This window comes from Dendropsophus ebraccatus, chromosome 14 (assembly GCF_027789765.1).
Source record: "Dendropsophus ebraccatus isolate aDenEbr1 chromosome 14, aDenEbr1.pat, whole genome shotgun sequence".
Classification (NCBI taxonomy): domain Eukaryota; kingdom Metazoa; phylum Chordata; class Amphibia; order Anura; family Hylidae; genus Dendropsophus; species Dendropsophus ebraccatus.
This window is the reverse complement of record NC_091467.1, coordinates 65,229,354-65,246,942: the sequence shown is the minus strand read 5'-3', so window position 1 is coordinate 65,246,942 and position 17,589 is coordinate 65,229,354. Positions and strand designations below refer to the sequence as shown.

The following is a 17,589-nucleotide window of genomic DNA, read 5'->3' as shown; positions in this document are numbered from 1 at the left end:
TCTCCCGTTTCTCTCCCCCATGTCTCTCTCCCCCCTTGCTTCTTTCCCCCTGTGCTTCTTGCCCGTTTCTCGCCCCCCGTGCCTGCTCACCTCCTTCTAGATCGCGGCTGCTGCTGTCCGCCTCACCTACCGTAGCGGCCGGAGGTGCTCCTACAACTCAATCAGCTCAGAGCGGGAGCGTGGGGCCACTGCGGTGGGCCGTGGCGCACGCGTTAATTGGATGCGTGCACCACGGCCCACCGCAGCGGCCCCACACTCCCGGTTTCCGCTGATTGGGTGGAGGAGCGTGTCCGGGCGCTGCGGGCGGCCAGTAGGTAAGGAGGACAGCAGCAGCTGCAATCTGCAAGCCAGATGCGGCCATCAAAAGAGCCGCATCTGGCTCGCAAGAGCGGGGCAGAAGAGATTCGGGGCAGCAGGCATTTTATTCGGGGCATGAGCCCCCAATAAAACTGCCTAGCGACGCCACTGCTTGAGGGACTATAATGAGGACACCAAGGACCAGCATCAACACACAGGAAGAAGAATTACCAGAATTTTCCATAATGTGAAATAACAGCATTGAACAACTGAGATTTAAAGGGGATGTGTCAGGAAACACTTTAAAAATCTAATTCCTTGCCACCTCCTCCCACTCTTTAAGTAGTCGATACCAGTGGTGGTTTATATTAGTTTATAATCATCCGTCTGTCAGGTTTCCAGGTACTGTTTCCTGCAGAGCTTGCGCCTACACACAGAAGTCAACCTGAACAAGCAGAGCTGCAGTGTAAACAATAGGGGAGGGATGACTAAGTGACAGAAATTAAAGGGGAAAAGATGAATCTGAAACCCCAGCAAGTACAAGGTCCGGGAGCCTATCTTTTAGGCTATGTCCGCTATCTTGACAGCTGCCATATTGGATCAAGGGCGCGTAGCATAGGGGAAGTAGGTGCGCATGTGTCAGAGAAGACCAAAATGGTCTCAGAAATCAATTGCCACAAACAGATTTGCAATATCAATTGTGGTTCAAAAGTTGTCAACACAGAAAGTTCCAATAAATGCCGGGAAAGCTATCGATGCACAGCTATCCATTGTGTTCAATGTGTTGTCCCTGGTGCTGAACACAGAGCTAAAGCCGAACGGAAAGCAACTTTCTGTGTTGAGAACTTTTGAACCACAAGATATACTGAAAATCTGACTGTGGCAATCGATTTCTGAGACAATTCTGGTCTTTGATATGTCACATGACCACCTTCCTATCGAAAAAAAAACCTGCTTTTGATCCAATATGGCTGCTTTCAAGATGGACCAGAGCAGCTGGTCTTGTGGCGTGTTACTGGTATGAAGGCTCATTGATATGTGTGGTGGGGGGAAGGGGCTGCTGTAGAGCAAAGTGCTGAAAAAAGTGACCATCAGGACTGGAGCATGACACAGTTGAAGAAGAAACCGGGTCCAATGGATTGACGAGTAATTTATCCATTCTTCAAAAGTGGTATAGGAGATTATCATACAGGGCTCCCTGCCAAAGAGCAATGGCCTCCTGCCCAGCCTGCCAGGACAGTAAGCAGCGATCTGTATCAGTCAAGGTCCCACCTGCAGTTCACTTTCTCTCCATAGTTCCCACTGCACCACCACAGGGGTACTGCTGCTCCAGATCTTAGGTGGTAGCAGGTTAGTATTATTATACTGGGAAGTTCCTCATTATAAAGCCCTTCTAACCCTGCTGTTACTGAGCTGCTGCCGTTTGATTTGTTTTTTTAACCTGTCTGGAATAGAGCGGGGACTCAAATTTTATTTATTTATTTTTTAAATCGGGCCATGGCTTTATAGCAACAAGCCTGCACAGGAGGAGGAGCCATCTACTCTTCAACAGCAAACCCCATTCAGAGCAGGGACACCTGTCATTTTGATGAGTAAGCTGTAACGGGGCTATCACTTACATACTGACATGACAATCCTGCTTGAAGTATGTATTCTTATTAAAAATGACCAGAAAGGGATCCGCAGTGGATTTCACTGCGAATCCGCAGTGTGAAATCCACTGCGAATCCGCAGTGTGAAATCCACTGCGGATCCGGTGTATATGTTTCTACCCTAATAGTTGCAATTGGGCAAAATAATAATCAACACCACAAAAAAATGCACAAACTCATTATATGACACTATGATAAATTATGCACAATTTGATATAAGGGGGCAAGTGTAAGCTAAAAAGAGTGGAGTGAAAAGTTGCAAATTAAGAGTTCAGTCCATGATATACAGTCAGCTTACGAACCATCTGGCTTCACATGAGGGAATTTTAGATGATTATGTGGGACACCTACACTTTCCTTTCCATATGACACAGTGCTCTCTGCTGCCACCTCTGTCCATGTCAGGAACTGTCCAGGGCAGGAGAGGTTTTCTATAGGAAATTGCTGATGCTCTGGACAGTTCCTGACATAGACAGAGGTGGCAACAGAGAGCACTGTCAGACTGGAAAGACTACACCAATTCATGCAGGCATACAGCAGCTGATAGGTATTGGGAGACTTGAGATATTTTAATAGAAGTGGATAACATCTCTGGCACCAGTTGATTTGAAAAAAGAATGTTTTGGTTAACAACCCCTTTAATATGACAAGAGTCGTGTTGTCTTGTGCTAAACACCTAAAAAGAGGACAAGTCAGGGATCACCCCAACCCACGCCGTGAACATCTTAAACACAGTGCAGGACAGTATCCTAGACAGAGGCACTGATCCAGGTAAAGCAAAGCAGCTTAGAGCCTACTTACCTCGCAACGCAGGTGGCAACAGGACACTCTCGGACACTTCACTCAATCCAGGTGACTGGGGCTTGTGTCACCCTGATAGGACGGGTACCCCGACACTGCAGGGCAAAAGGTGGTATAGCGACAAAGGTCGAAACACGGGCACAAGTATTCTTCTTTCAAGTATTCCGGCAGAGCACAGTACTACATTGGGTTGGGACTCTCACGACCTACTCCTCTCCACTCCTCTGAACTCTCTCTACTCTCTCTTCTCAGCACGCTATCAAGTCGGCACTGCTACTCTCCTTTCTACCTTAAACAGCTCTCAGTGCAGATCTGGAAAAGTCAAGTCTGCATCAGTTACGTATTATATGATTCACTTGTATCACAGAAAATTTACCAGTAAAAGAAAGAGTTTATTTATTTTACTGGGACTCAGTGGTTATTGCACCAGCACCTACACAGCAGCTACACCGTCCTTGGGTCATCTCCCCTTTCTGTGAGTGGCGGTACTAACAGTCCGTGCGGGTCATAACTCCACTCCGGACCACTGTGATAAGCGCCCAAGGGACCCCTCACCACCTGGCAGGTCACCGACCATTGGGGAATGGTATAGCCAGCCACAAAAAAACTAAAATCAGGTGTGCCTCCACACCTGTGTGCTGATTCAGCACTGGCGTCACAACAAAATACCACCTGGCTCAGCTGTACTCCACCGACCAACCAACACGGTAGTGGAGTCACACAGTACCATCTAGCAAGTGACCGGTTACAGCCACCACAAGATGACTTGAGTTTAAAAAAAAAATCTGTATAACTTTCTCACACCAGTAGATTTGCAAACATTTCTTTTTCTTCTGGAGTACCCCTTTAACAACTAAAAAAAAAAAAAATACTTAAAAATATTAGACTGTGATACAAAAGCTAAAATGGCTGCCGGAGCACACAAAATGGTGGTAAACCAACATGGTGGTTTATAAGCCAGCTCATGTAACCTTGACATATTCTGAGAGGCATATTTCTTCTGGGAAACTATCCAGTGGAATTTGTCCCATTTTACTGGATAACATCCAGTAAGTGTGAACACATCTGTAACTGCCTACTTTAAATGACGCAGATAAGGGTATATAAGATGTTAAATATTGCCCCGCCTTGGTGTACATCATTTGACAGCAGTGATTTGGGACGCCTGAAGCTGCTTGAAATGACCTGTCGCTTATTCTTGGTGATATTTTCCTAAAGATACCCATTTCAGAACTTATCAATTAAGTATGACAGTGTGGTAAGTGAAATATTATATTTTCAATAAACTATATTTAAAGTGTCACTGTCATTTTTTTTTTTTGGCAGAAATCAATAGTCCAGGCGATTTTAAGAAACTTTGTAATTGGGTTTATTAGGCAAATATGCCATTTTCTGCATTCAAAAAAGATTTTCCCCAGGTCCCCCTCCCCTGCCTCCTCTCTCTCATTCACTGCTCATTCTCAGGAAATCTCGACTGTTTTACATCAGTCGGGCCCTGTGTAATCTATGGAGGGGGGGAGGAGGGCGATTAGTCGCCAGCAGAGAGCACAGAACAAAGGATTACACAGCGGGACCTGTGTGAAAGCCAGTATTCAGAGGTCAGTGCTGACTTCAGAGGAGATAGCCGGTGATGTAGCAGTAAATCAACTCTTTGTTGTTCTGTTTTGGTGCCTCATCTCCCTTCACCCCTCCCCTCTCCATAAATAACTATGAAGACAGAGGGGAGAGCTTCAAACTGCTTTTTCATGATAAAATTGCATTTTTCAGCTAATAAACCCAATTACAAAGTTTCTTAAAATCACATGTACTTTCTTTTCATGTTCTAGAACGGAAGGCAAAGAATCTCTCTCTAAGCAACACAATTGCTCATTAATTTATTGAGGAAAATGACCCAATATCACATGTGTGAATGGCAAAAGTATGTGAACCTTTAAGCTGCGTTCCCGTATTATGGTGAATGCATATGCGCAGCTATTGGTGAACGCATGGGGCCATGGTTTTGGCTGCCAGCATTCACCGCCCCGGTTGGAATACGGTACCTACAAAGGAGATATCCGAGGAGCTCAGAAGAAGAGTTGTTGATGTTTAACGAGCTGGATAAGGTTACAAAACCATCTCTAAGGAGTTTAAAGGGGAACTAATAGTTCCCCTTTAAGACTCCTCCAATCTACAGAATTTATGAAGAGAATGTGGGTCAATAATCAAGACTGTGGGGGAGATTTATTAAACATGGTGTAAAGTGAAACTGGCGCAGTTGCCCCTAGCAACCAATCAGATTCCACCTTTCATTCCTCACAGACTCTTTGGAAAATGAAAGGTGGAATCTGATTGGTTGCTAGGGGCAACTGCGCCAGTTTGACTTTACACCATGTTTGAAAACTCTCCCCGGATGACCCTAAGCACAGAAGATGACTGTCTATAACCGCAACCTACGTATAGACTCATATACATATTCTATGCACATGGTTGTTATATATAGGTGGTACATGAATTCTATTAGGATTAGGGATGGTCCGAATCTGCCGAGGTTCGGGTTCGTATGAACCCGAACCCTCGGAAATTATTCCCGCTGTCTGCCCTCTTCGTGGAGAGGATGGATACAGCGGAAGGACGACCTAGAAAACTGGGATACAGCCATAACCATAGGCTGTATCCCAGTTTTCCAGGCGGTCCTCCCGTTGTATCCACCCGCTGCACGGAGCGGGCATAGAGCGGGAATCGAATGCCGATCGTTCGAGTTCATACGAACCCGAACCTCGGCAGATTCGGACCATCCCTAATTAGGATAATAGATATTGATCAGTAATTACAAGTAAGTTCTTAAGTTTTTCCTTCCTCCTGTGTGACACTTTACTCTGAAGTATTTGATTCTTCCATTATCAGTAAATAAAATAAGTTAAGAAGAACATGGCTGCTTCTCCGATGAGTGCTTTAAAGTTTAGGAAGATGCGATTTGTGGGTAAAACATTTCACACATACTTAACATAAATATAGGTTCTCCACCATGTGAGTTCTTTAGATGGTCAGCAAGAATGGATTTCCGAGTAAAACATTTCCCACACTCTGGACATAAAAATGGCTTCTCCTTTGAGTGAACTTTCTGATGTGTAACAAGATTTGATTTCTGGTTAAAACACTTCCCACATTCTGGGCATGAAAATGGTTTTGCCCCCGTATGACTGATCTGGTGTCTAACAAGATCTGATTTCTGGTGAAAACATTTTCCACATTCTGAACATGAAAATTGTTTCACACCTGAGTGAATTCTCTGATGTCTAACAAGATCTGATTTCTGGGCAAAACATTTGCCACATGTTGCACAAGAAAATGGCTTCTCGACCGTTTTAATTATCTGATGTGTAACAACACTTGGCTTAATAGTACAACTTTTCCCACAATCTGAACGTGGAAATGGCTTCACCCTTGTGTGAATTTTCTGATGTGCTACAAGGTTTGCTCTAACAGCATAACATTTCCCACACTCTGAACATAAATATGGTTTCTCCCCTGTGTGAACTCTCTGATGTCTAACAAGATCTGTTTTCTGGTTAAAACATTTCCCACATTCTAAGCATGAAAAGGGTTTCTCCCCTGTATGAATTCTTTGATGTGTAACAAGCTCTGATTTAACATTGTAACGTTTCCCACATTCTGAACATGAAAATGGCTTCTCCCCAGTGTGGATTCTTTGATGTGTAACAAGATTTGATTTCTGAATAAAACGTTTCCCACATTCTAAACATGAATATGGTTTCACTCCTGTGTGACTTCTTTGATGTCGAACAAGATCTGATTTCTGGTTAAAGCATTTTCCGCATTCTGAACATGAAAACGGCATTGCCCCCGTGTGAATTCTCTGATGTCTAACAAGATCTGATTTCTGGTTAAAACATTTGCCACATTCTGAACATGAATATGGCTTCTCCCCTGTGTGAATTCTCTGATGCTTAACAAGATTTGATTTAATGCTATAACATCTCCCACAATCTGAGCATGTAAATGGCTTCTCCCCAGTATGAACTGCCAGATGCTTAACAAGATTAGATCTAACCGTATAACATTTCCCACATTGTAAGCATGAATATGGCTTCTCCCCTGTGTGACTCCTTTGATGTCTAACAAGATCTGATTTCTGGTTAAAACATTTGCCACATTCTGAACATGGATATGGCTTCTCCCCTGTGAGAGCTTTTTGATAGTTATCACCCCATCCTTGACTTTTATTTTTCTTAATCTGTGATGAATCAGAAGGGCGACCCTGTATAAAAGGATCAGATGATGGGTCTTTGCTTTGAAGGGCTGAGGGTATATCTGGGATACTGCCATATTTTTTATATGTATCTTGGGTGATACCACAATCATCTGCTTTAAAAGGTGAAGATATCATATGTTCCTCTAAACTCCTGGTACAGTCGCCTGCAAAGAAAATGAGATCATTTTATTAATTTAATGGTAAAGATACAGGATATACATGTACATCATTAGGAGGATATAGAGCGGACTAAGGAGTCAGGCAAGTATGAAATAGTATGAATAGTCTCACCATGGGCAACATATGAAAAGTTATGTTTGAGCGGAATACCCCTTTAAAGCAATGTATTTAAGATCTTTATACTCTGGAGTATCCCTTTAAAGTAGCATAAACAATGGCTTCATGCTATGATTGTACCTTCCATTGCACATACACTGATAGGCACAGGCACTGGTCCCATTGACTTCAATGGCCTAAACGTACTGTAGTCTGCACATCACATTTGAGTAAAAGAACGTATATGTGAAACAAGTGACCCCAATGTAGACACTGGCTGAGTACATTTAAACCATAGAAGTCAATTGGCCCAGTGCTCGTACATATCAGCTTCCTGTTTTGACAAATTAACAAGGTATACGTACCACAGAGAGGGCAGAATCGCACTCACCTGGGCGGCTGTCACTTGTAGGAACGTCCTCTGTACACGGATCATCACCCCTCATATATGTCTCTTCTTTTACTATTATAGTTGTAGTGCTAATATCCTTCAGGTCTTCACCCTGGTTTGAAGCCTGTGAAAGAAATAGTGTACAAACCATCAGACGTGTGATGTACTAGGTCATGGGTGACACTACCCTACTAGAGGCTCGAGGCTGCTGGGTTTATGCACATGCGGTGATGTCACACTGGACTTAAAAAGTGTAAAAAAAAAAATAAATGACGTTTTTAAGAAATAAAAAACTTTTCCCTTATAAAATCACCCCCTTTTACCAGTTGTTTTTTTTAAAAAGTAAAACAAAATAAAAAATAATATTTGTTATTGCTGTGTCCCATCCACTAAATTATTATGTTATTATTCCCATATGGTAAATGGCGTGAATGGAAAAAAAAATTTCAACAATAAAATTGCTGATTTTAAGTTTTATCATTCATCAGAAAAAAGTTAGATCAAAAACTCACATCTAAACCAAAAAGGTGCTATTAAGAACTGTGGATCATAAGGCAAAAAAAAGCCTAAATACAGCCCTATAGAAGGAAAAAAATTGAAAATATAGTTACAATAAAGGAGTTTTAAGCGTGTTAATTTAATTTTAATTTTTTAAAAGAACTAAAAATTAAAGAAAAAAACCTATATAAATTGGGTTTCCCTGTAATCACACTGACCCACAGGATACAGATAAGGTGTCACTTCTTATTGTATATTGCAGGGTGTACAAACGAAACACCTCAAAGTTCACTAAATTGCTGGGGGGGGGGGGGTTATTTCACCCCCCAAAAAAATATTACTTTTTTTTCAGTTTCGTGAAAAAGTACAATTAGTCCCGCAAAAAATATATCTTTAATGGTTTATATATATGTAAATATTTATTTTATTATTTCCATTTTATTTCCATGTCTATCCATTCTGTGATTTCCCTAATTTCATAAATTTTTCTGCTTGGTGTTGAAATTTTAATGTTGAGGAGAGTATAAATTCAAAAATTCAACCTATTGGTTCCTTACCCCAACCAGCAGTCTCCATAAACAGAGTATATTGTCTACAGTCACCTTTAATCCCGCCATCTCCTCTATGTATAAACCATATAATATAAGACAGGACCGGACACAAGCCCCTCACAGCCCCTCTACACATCACAGGGAAGACATTATGGAGCCCCATCTCCAGCTACCTGATCATCCTGGGGGACATTGTGATTTTCTTCTGGACAATCCTGAGGAAGAAGAGGACGGGGACATCTCTCTGGTGTTGTTCTCTTACTGGATGTGACTGTAGGGAACACATAGAGAGACTGACTCCATTCTGTATATACTGTAGGGAGAAATAACGGCGGGGTGTATGTAGTCCTGTCTATTACCTGGTGATGGGAGGGGCGGCTGATCCTCCATCATGGCCTCCTTGTACTGATCCTTGTGTCCTTCTACATACTCCCACTCCTCCATGGAGAAATAGAGCGCCACGTCCTGACACCTTATAGGAACCTGACACACACAATGATCACACAGTCATCCCCCCCATCCCTTCATAGCCTTCCTGTATAATGTCCCAGCATTCCCAGCAGCCTCCTCACCTCTCCAGTCAGCAGCTCCACCATCTTGTTGGTGAGTTCTAGGATCTTCTGCTCATTGATTTCTTCATGTATCAGGGGGTGAGGTGGGGGCCCCGGGATTGGCCTCAGGGTTCTTCCCCATCCGTCACACACAGGGGCCCCACAGCGCCCACTAGAGGTCTTCTTCACCACTGTGTAATCCTGGTTATGGAGATACAGTAATACATCTCACTACATACATTCCCAGAATCCCCCTCACCTCTCCAGTCATATCCATCTGTTATTACATAGAGAAGAATGGCGTCATGTGACATCACTCCCAGAATCCCCCTCACCTCTCCAGCCATATCCATCTGTTATTACATAGAGAAGAATGGCGTCATGTGACATCACTCCCAGAATCCCCCTCACCTCTCCAGTCATATCCATCTGTTATTACATAGAGAAGAATGGTGTCATGTGACATCACTCCCAGAATCCCCCTCACCTCTCCAGTAAGCTGGAATAGTATCTCTAGGGTGAGATTTATTATCCTCTCCGCCATCTTGTCCTTATCCATTCTGGATGGGTCAGTCAGGAGGTTTATCTTACATAGATATATGATTTATTGCAGGAACCTAAGTGGAAAAAAAATGTAAGAACCACACAAAACCATTTAAAACTGAATAAATAAATAACAGTACAATTACTAGCAATAATAAGAGGAGACAAACTGAAAATAAAAAATAACACATACTCATCTGCCTTGTTCCCTAAGGGACCCCCTGTGCTACTTCAGAAACTGACCCATCTTTACAGTGATGTTCCATTCACCCAATCGGTGACTGAGGAGGGATCTGGTCCATCTAGGAAGTAGCGGCTGAAACGTTCTGTGCGGACCCTCGAGAGAGCCAGATAGGTAAGTATGTTCTTTTTTTAGTGCTTCCCCAGCAACATATAAAAGATTCTGTTTTCCAAAAGACCCCTTTATCTCAGTGTAAAGTCTGTGCAGAAACGGAGAGTTTGCAGATTTACAGATCCACAACGCAGATCAATATCCAGACTTATTGTAATGTGTTTTACTTCCGTGCGTGCATCTACCTTAAAAACCCAAAGAGCCTTGAACGCCACATATTTTAAAATGTAATTCCGCGAGAGCCATACAAGATGTTTAAAACTAAATACAAGTAAATGTCTGCATTTTACCAACACTTTGAAAGTACAATAAATAAGTACAATAATCTCTGAATTCTTTTTAATAACATTGTTATGCTGTTGCTACCACTGAGGAATAAAGTACTTCTTACCATTAAAGGGGTACTCCAGCGAAAAGCTTTTCTCCAGGAAGTGAAGTAAACTGATTCTTACTTAATGACTGTTGACCCCAGGCTGCTCTGTGGCAGCCATTTTGTGACAGTGACATCATCAAGAGGGAGGCGGGTCTAAGCCCTGTTAAGCCAGCCTCCCTTTGTCAGATGGCACAGGTTGCTCAGCTCTGATTGGCTGAACAAGATGTAAGCCATCTTACAGTTTTACAGAGTCAGTTAGACATCACAGGAGACAAAGTGCATCATGGGAAATCCCAAACCAGGAAGTGAAGAAAAAATGAAGCCACCAACTTGAGCCTCAGGGACCTGCAAACAGCGGGAAATTCAAATGGAGACAGACTCTGGAGGGATAGTAAATGTAAAAACTATGTTTGATTGATTATTTTTTTTTAATCACCACTGGAGTACCCCTTTAAAGAGAATCTGTCAGCATCCCTACCGGACCCGAGGTGCTGACAGTGTAGTATCAGGGGCGGTCTTGGCATTTCTGGGGCCCCAAGCAAAGTTATGTCTGGGGCCCCCCCTCGACACGCGTTCCAAAACAATAGACCGCTGTGTGTTGCCCCCAGTAGTATATACCCCTTGTGCGCTACCGCCAGTAATATATACTCCTTCTGTGCTGCCCCCAATAGTATATACCCCTTGTGTCCTGCCCCCAGTAGTATATACCCCTTGTTTGCTTTCCCCAGTAGTATATAGACCCCTGTGTGCTGCCCCAGTTGTATATAGACCCCCTGTGTGCTGCCCCCAGTTGTATATACCCCCTGTGTGCTCCCCCACTAGTATATAGCCCCCCTGTGTGCTCCCTCAGTGGTATTTAGCCCCCCTATGTGCTCCCCCACTTGGATATAGACCTCCTGTGTGCTCCCCCACTTGGATATAGACCTTTGTGTGCTCCTCCAGTAGTATATGAACCCCCTGTGTGTTTCCCTCAGTAGTATATAGACCCCCTGTGTGCCCCACCAGTATTATATAGACCCCTTGTGTGCTGCCCCAGTAGTATACAGACCCCTGTGTGCTCCCCCAGTTATATATAGACCACCTGTGTGCCTCACAAGTAGTATATAGACCCCCTGTGTGCCCCACCAGTAGTATATTGCCCCCTGTGTGCTCCCCCAGTAGTATATAGCCCCCCTGTGTGCTCCCCCACTTGGATATAGACCTCCTGTGTGCTCTCCAAGTTGTATATAGACCCCATTCTGCTGCCCCAAGTAGTATATAGACCCCCTGTGTGCTGCCCCCAGTAGTATATAGACCCCTCTGTGAAGTCCCAGTAGTCTATAGCCCCCCTGTGTGCTCCCCCTGTTATATAGCCCCCCTGTGTGCTCCCCCCATTTATATAGACCCCCGATGTGCGCTCCCCCAGTTAAACAGACCCCTGTGTGCTCCCCCTCCCATATAGTATATAACACAATAAAACAAACACTTATACTCACCTGGGTCCGGGCGTCTCCTCTTCACTCTTGTGGCCGCAGGAAGGGTTTTCCCTGCGATCACAAGAGGCCGCACTCCCCTTGTCCTGGCGCCGATGCTCCAGTGATGTCACTGGAGCGCCGGCACCACAAGAACAAAGCTGCCACTTGTGACCACAGGGAAAACTGTTCCTGCGGCCACAAGAGTGACTGACAGGAAGGGAGCCAATGTCTCCCGCCCTGTCAGTGCTACTGCATGTAACTATGAGCGCTCATTACAAGTGCTCATAGTTACAGTTCAGATGGCAGCAGCGAGCGGGGCAGCGGCCCTGTCCAGCGGTCTTGAGCACAAGAGCGGGGCGTGGGGGCCCCCCTGGATGTTGGGGGCCCCAAGCGATCGCTTGGGGTGCTTGGTGCCACAGACCGCCACTGTGTAGTATAGGTGTGTGTCCCCCTGTGTGCATGGTCCCTGTCTACAAAGCCTCAGTGCACAAGCACACTCTAACCAAGTGTCAAAGAGGAGTAGTAATAAATTCCGGCACTCACCAATAATGTACTCTTCAAAAATTTATAATCTGTGTGATCACATAGAAGGATGAATTTTGGCAACCGCCTTTCTCAACTGCAGTTGCTGAAATGCATCCTGCTACGTGTTCACACTTGTACGTCTTTTTGGAAGATTAATAAATTTTGAAGAGTACATTATTGGTGAGTGCCGGGATTTATTGCTGGATCGTGTTGCTGGGATTGTGTTCCTCTCCACGTACACCACCCAATTTCCGCAGTGTGCCGCTCTGAATTTGCTTCAAAGAGGAATAGTGGCTTGGCGTTTGTGCCACACCTTGGCACACCTCACCACTACTTCCTCCTCCCTGTTTTCATGCATATTTACCCATTAGCCTGCCGTCTGCTCCCTGTCGCTGTCATGTTATTGCACGCATGCGCTGTTGATGGAAAGGGCTGTGTGACGACTCGCCAGTTTGCGCCTGCACCAGCGATTCCCTGTGGGAGTGGGCTCCTGGTGAGACTGTTTCTTCATGTGCTGCAGGGTGGAAGAGCGTCGCACGCATGCTGAGGGCCTGAAGCCAATGCCCTCAGTTGGAACGTTCAATGGGCATATGCTCCATATATGCTCTGCGGTGCATGTGCGAATGGCGTTACCAGGAGCACGCCCCCAGAGGGAATATTCGGCTCAGGCGCAAACTGGCAAGTCGGTGCGCAGCCCTAGCCATCAACGGCGCATGCGTGCAACTACATGACGGCAACAGGGAGCAGGAGGCAGGCTACTGGGTAAGTATGCATGAAAATGGGGAGGAGTAAGCAGTGGTGCAGCACAATTGTACTTTGCAATGACAGGCTGAATTTTTTCATAAAGTACACTGTGAAACCAGGAAAAAATTCAAAGTGTGGTGAAATTGAAAAAAAACCCCGCATTTTGTTTATTTGGAGGGTATTTGTTTTTACGCCATTCGCCCTGGGGTAAAACTGACTTGTTATGCATGTTCCTCAAGTTGTTATGATTACAACGATATATAACATGTATAACTTTTCTTGTATCTGATGGTTTGGAAAAAATTCAAACCATTGTTAACAAATATATGTTCCTAAAAATCTCTCTATTCCCAGGCTTATAGCGCTTTTATCCTTTGGTCTATGGGGCTGTGTGAGGTGTCATTTTTTGCGTCATGATGTGTTCTTTCTATTGGTACCTTGATTGCGCATATGCGACTTTTTGATGGCTTTTTATTACAATTTTTCTGGATTTGATGCGACCAAAAATGTGCAATTTTGCACTTTGGGATTTTTTTGCGCTTACGCCATTTACCGTTCGAGATCGGGAATGTGATAAATTAATAGTTCGGGCGATTACGCACGCGGCGATACCAAACATGTTTGTTTATTTATGTGTTTATTTTTAAATGGGAAAAGGGGGGTGATTCTGACTTTTATTAGGGGAGGTGGCTTTTTATTAATAATAACACTTTTATTTTTACTTTTACACTTATACTAGAAGCCCCCTTGGGGTTAGGGTTATTCCCCCCTGGGGTTTGAGGTATTCCCCCTGGGGTTAGGGTTATTCCCCCCTGGGGTTAGGGTTATTCCCCCCTGGGGTTAGGGTTATTCCCCCTAGGGTTAGGGTTATTCTCACTGGGGTTAGGGTTATTCCCCCTGGGGTTAGGATTATTCCCCCTGGGGGACTTCTAGTGTGAGTGCTCTGATCTCTCATTGAGATCTATGCTGCATAGATATGCAGCATAGATCGATGAGATAGGCACATCGATTGCTTCCGGCTGCTGCAGCCGGAAGCAGTCGAGTGCCGAGCCGGGATCAGCGCCATTACGGCGCTGACCCCGGACGGGGTAAGATGTGTGGATCGCTCCTCCGGGACAACGTCCCACTAGACACCAGGGAAGTGCTGCAGTAAGTAATCGGATGCAGCTGTCCACTTTGACAGCTGCATCCGATTACTGTATTAGCGGGCTACAAGCTGCACCCGGGACCGCGGTGGTTTAGAGCGCGCTGCCGCACGGCCCCGCTCTGAACGCGTGGAGGCAGCCCGGAATGTACGGGTACGTCCAGGGTCGCCAAGGGGTTAAACGTGATCATAGGTTGGTCTTAATGTTGCTAAAGGGGTTGTCCAACGACAATCTTTTTCTTTCAAACCAACTGGTGTCAGAAAGTTATATAGATTTGTAATTTAGTTCTATTAAAAAATCCCAAGTCTTCCCATACTTATCAGCTGCTGTATATCATGCAGGAAATGTTGTTTTATTTCCAGTCTGACACAATGTTCTCTGCTGACATCTCTGGCCGAGACAGGAACTGTGTCTTGGTTTTATATAAATCCCCATAGAAAACCTCCCCTGCTCTGGACAGTTCCTGTCTCGGCCAAGGATGTCAGCATCGTTTGAATTTTTGCGATAACGATCGCATTTGAGCGATAAATCATTAATTTTGGTCTTTCAACATGTTCTCAAATCGTCATTGGTTGTTCGCTAAAAATTCGCAGATCGCTTCGTGTAAACAGTCTTTTAAAGATTCACCCTATGTGTGAGATGGGCTTAAGCGATCTTAAAAACTATCGAAATACCGATTTTTCTAACGATTTATTTGTCTAAACGTTGATCGTTATAAAAACCAAATCGTTGCTTCAAAATCGTTAAACGATCAATAGGACAAATTATCGCTTTGTGTAAACGGACCATAACCCTCCAAAATTAAGGTGTTTCCTTTGCCCATTTGAACATGACAATATAAAAATGTATATGTAGATGTATATAAAAGATACAAATGTACGCTGCATTACATATAGGCATGGAAAAACTCTGAAGCTCCTCTAGTTGGTAATAAAATAAATACCGGTAGCAATGAAAGGGTTACTAATGCGCCACATACCTGACCTGCAGAGCTACACAGGATTGTGTGACTTCGCTGTGGTTACAGGACCTGTGATGATGTCACAGTCATGTGATCAGTTACAAGCATGAGAGGAGTCGGACGATCACATGATCAAGTGCTGGACGCACTGGCACATCTGCCGTCACTCAGATCCTCACGTCCGCTTCCAACACATCAACTTTATTGCTGCCAATATCATATATCAGTGTTCATATATTACTGATCATATCATCAATGTTATTCATGTTATTATGTTATGTTGTTATTATGTCACCCAGCAGTGGTTTTAATGTTATGGCTAATGGTCCGATTAATGGATGATTATCGGTAATTAATTCCTGATAGCAACCGAATCGTAGCGATAATCTGCCCGTGTAAAGGCTCTTAACAATCAAACGACGAGCAATAAAATGGTGGTCATGGTCGTTCAGCATGTTCACAAATCATCGTTGATCGTGTCTGGATCGCTCCTAGATCTTTTCACGTGAACAGATTTTTAACAATTTCACCTGTTGTTTGGGTTGTTTTTTAGATCACAAAGACGACTCTAATGCTACGTTTACACTGAATGATTATCGGGCGAATTTTGGCGATAACGATCGCATTGAGCGATAATTGTTCCGTGTAAACGCAGCGAACGATCAATCGTTCATTTTGATCTTTGAACATGTTATATGTAAATCGTCGTTGATCGTTCGCAAAAAATTCGCAGATCGTTCCGTGTAAGCAGTCGTTCACTGATTTTACCTATGTGCGAGATAGGCTTAAGCGATCGCAAAACGATTGCAAAACGAATTTTCTGTACGATATATCGTTCCATCTAAACGCTGATCGTTATAAAAGAAAAAGCATTACTTAGAAATCGTTAATCGTATGATTGGGCGAATTATCGCTCCGTGTAAACCCAGTATAAGGGTCCATTTACACAGAAAGATTATCTGACAGATTATCTGCCAAAGATTTGAAGCCAAAACCAGGAACAGACTATAAAGAGATCAGGTCATAAATGAAAAACTTAGATTTCTCCTCTTTTCAAATCCATTCCTGGCTTTGGCTTCAAATCTTTGGCAGATAATCTGTCAAATAATCTTTCTGTGTAAATGGACCCTTACATACGATTCAGCGCTTCGACTAATCGTAAATCGTTTTTTTTTAAAAATCGTCCACTGAAATTTGTTTAACGATTGAGTGATTTATCGTCCCGTGTAAATGGACCATAAATGTTGAACATTTCACATCTCCACTAATCCTGACGTTCGGGTCTCCATGCATACAGAGACATAACAAGACCATAATGCGTGCATTAAGGTCTTATCGCAAATGCAGTCCCAGAACCCTGGATGATGCTCTGCATTATGGAAGTGCCATACAAGAAATTGCCCCACTTTATGTATGTGCTAGTTGAGTAGTTGCCCCTTATGTTCTATGATTGTAATTACTGCTACCCTGGAGCATGTTACACAATAGGGTAACAACTGAATGTTGGGCAATGCACCTAGGACTTCACTGCATTGAGCGCTTTCACTAGCAGCCGGCAGTGTTGTCGTTTGGCTGAGTTCAGCAATCTGTTTCTCTTATGGCTGTACTAGGCATTGCTCCCACCTAGCCAGAATCCTGCTCCACACTGATGAGGGGCAACACCCAGAAACAGCTGTCTGTGGATGGATACCTGGCCTTGGTTTTTCCCTTGTCATTACATTGACTTATAGGGCCACTTAATATGGTGGTTTCCTTACAGGAGCCACCCCTTGGCTGGGTCCTTCCCGGAGGGATATCGGTCTAGTCCTGTGTTTCGAGACTCTTCTGTGAGGCTCCACGGGCTCTTCTTTTGCATACTCTAGGGAAATGATGGAACGGCGCGTTCATTTAATAATTTCCCAGGTGTATTATCAAATCCCTGGTTCTATCATTTCAGTGCAACATATACACAGCAAGCGGTGAGAATGTGTGTGTGTGTATAAAGTGTGCGGTGCAGAGCTGTGTGTATATGCAGCATGCTGTGCGGAGCTATGTGTATATAGAGAGCGTGCGGTTCAGAGCTGTGTGTGTATAGAGTGTGTGGTGCAGAGCTGTGTGTGTATAGAGTGTGAGGTGCAGAGCTGTGTGTGTATAGAGCATGTGTGGTGCAGAGCTGTGTGTGTATATAGAGTGCGGTGCAGAGCTGTGGGTGTATAGAGCGTGCTGTGCAGAGCTGTGTGTGTA

At 44.0% G+C, this 17,589-nt stretch overlaps 1 protein-coding gene and 1 pseudogene across 1 annotated transcript; one reads left to right on the top strand and one right to left on the bottom strand.

Moving 5' to 3' along the window:
• Positions 1–17,589, top strand: part of LOC138772476 (zinc finger protein 585A-like) — a 140,066-nt pseudogene that overhangs the window by 112,869 nt on the left and 9,608 nt on the right.
• Positions 5,439–15,436, bottom strand: LOC138772470 (zinc finger protein 271-like). Its single transcript, XM_069952879.1, has 7 exons — positions 15,385–15,436; positions 9,757–9,886; positions 9,291–9,470; positions 9,078–9,201; positions 8,892–8,989; positions 7,670–7,793; positions 5,439–7,166 (listed from the first exon to the last, which is right to left on the bottom strand). The coding sequence occupies exons 2-7, from the start codon at positions 9,826–9,828 to the stop codon at positions 5,689–5,691; spliced, it is 2,076 nt and encodes a 691-aa protein (XP_069808980.1). The 5' UTR covers positions 9,829–9,886; positions 15,385–15,436; the 3' UTR covers positions 5,439–5,688.

Excerpts from the sequence above, each read along its gene's own strand:
- LOC138772470 (XM_069952879.1), bottom strand. The coding sequence starts at position 9,828 with ATGGATAAGGACAAGATGGCGGAGAGGATAATAAATCTCACCCTAGAG. Across the intron at positions 8,990-9,077 it reads GCCGCCCCTCCCATCACCAG|TCACATCCAGTAAGAGAACA; the intron begins GTAATAGACAGG and ends TGTTCCCTACAG. Across the intron at positions 7,167-7,669 it reads TACAAGTGACAGCCGCCCAG|GCGACTGTACCAGGAGTTTA; the intron begins GTGAGTGCGATT and ends TTTTCTTTGCAG.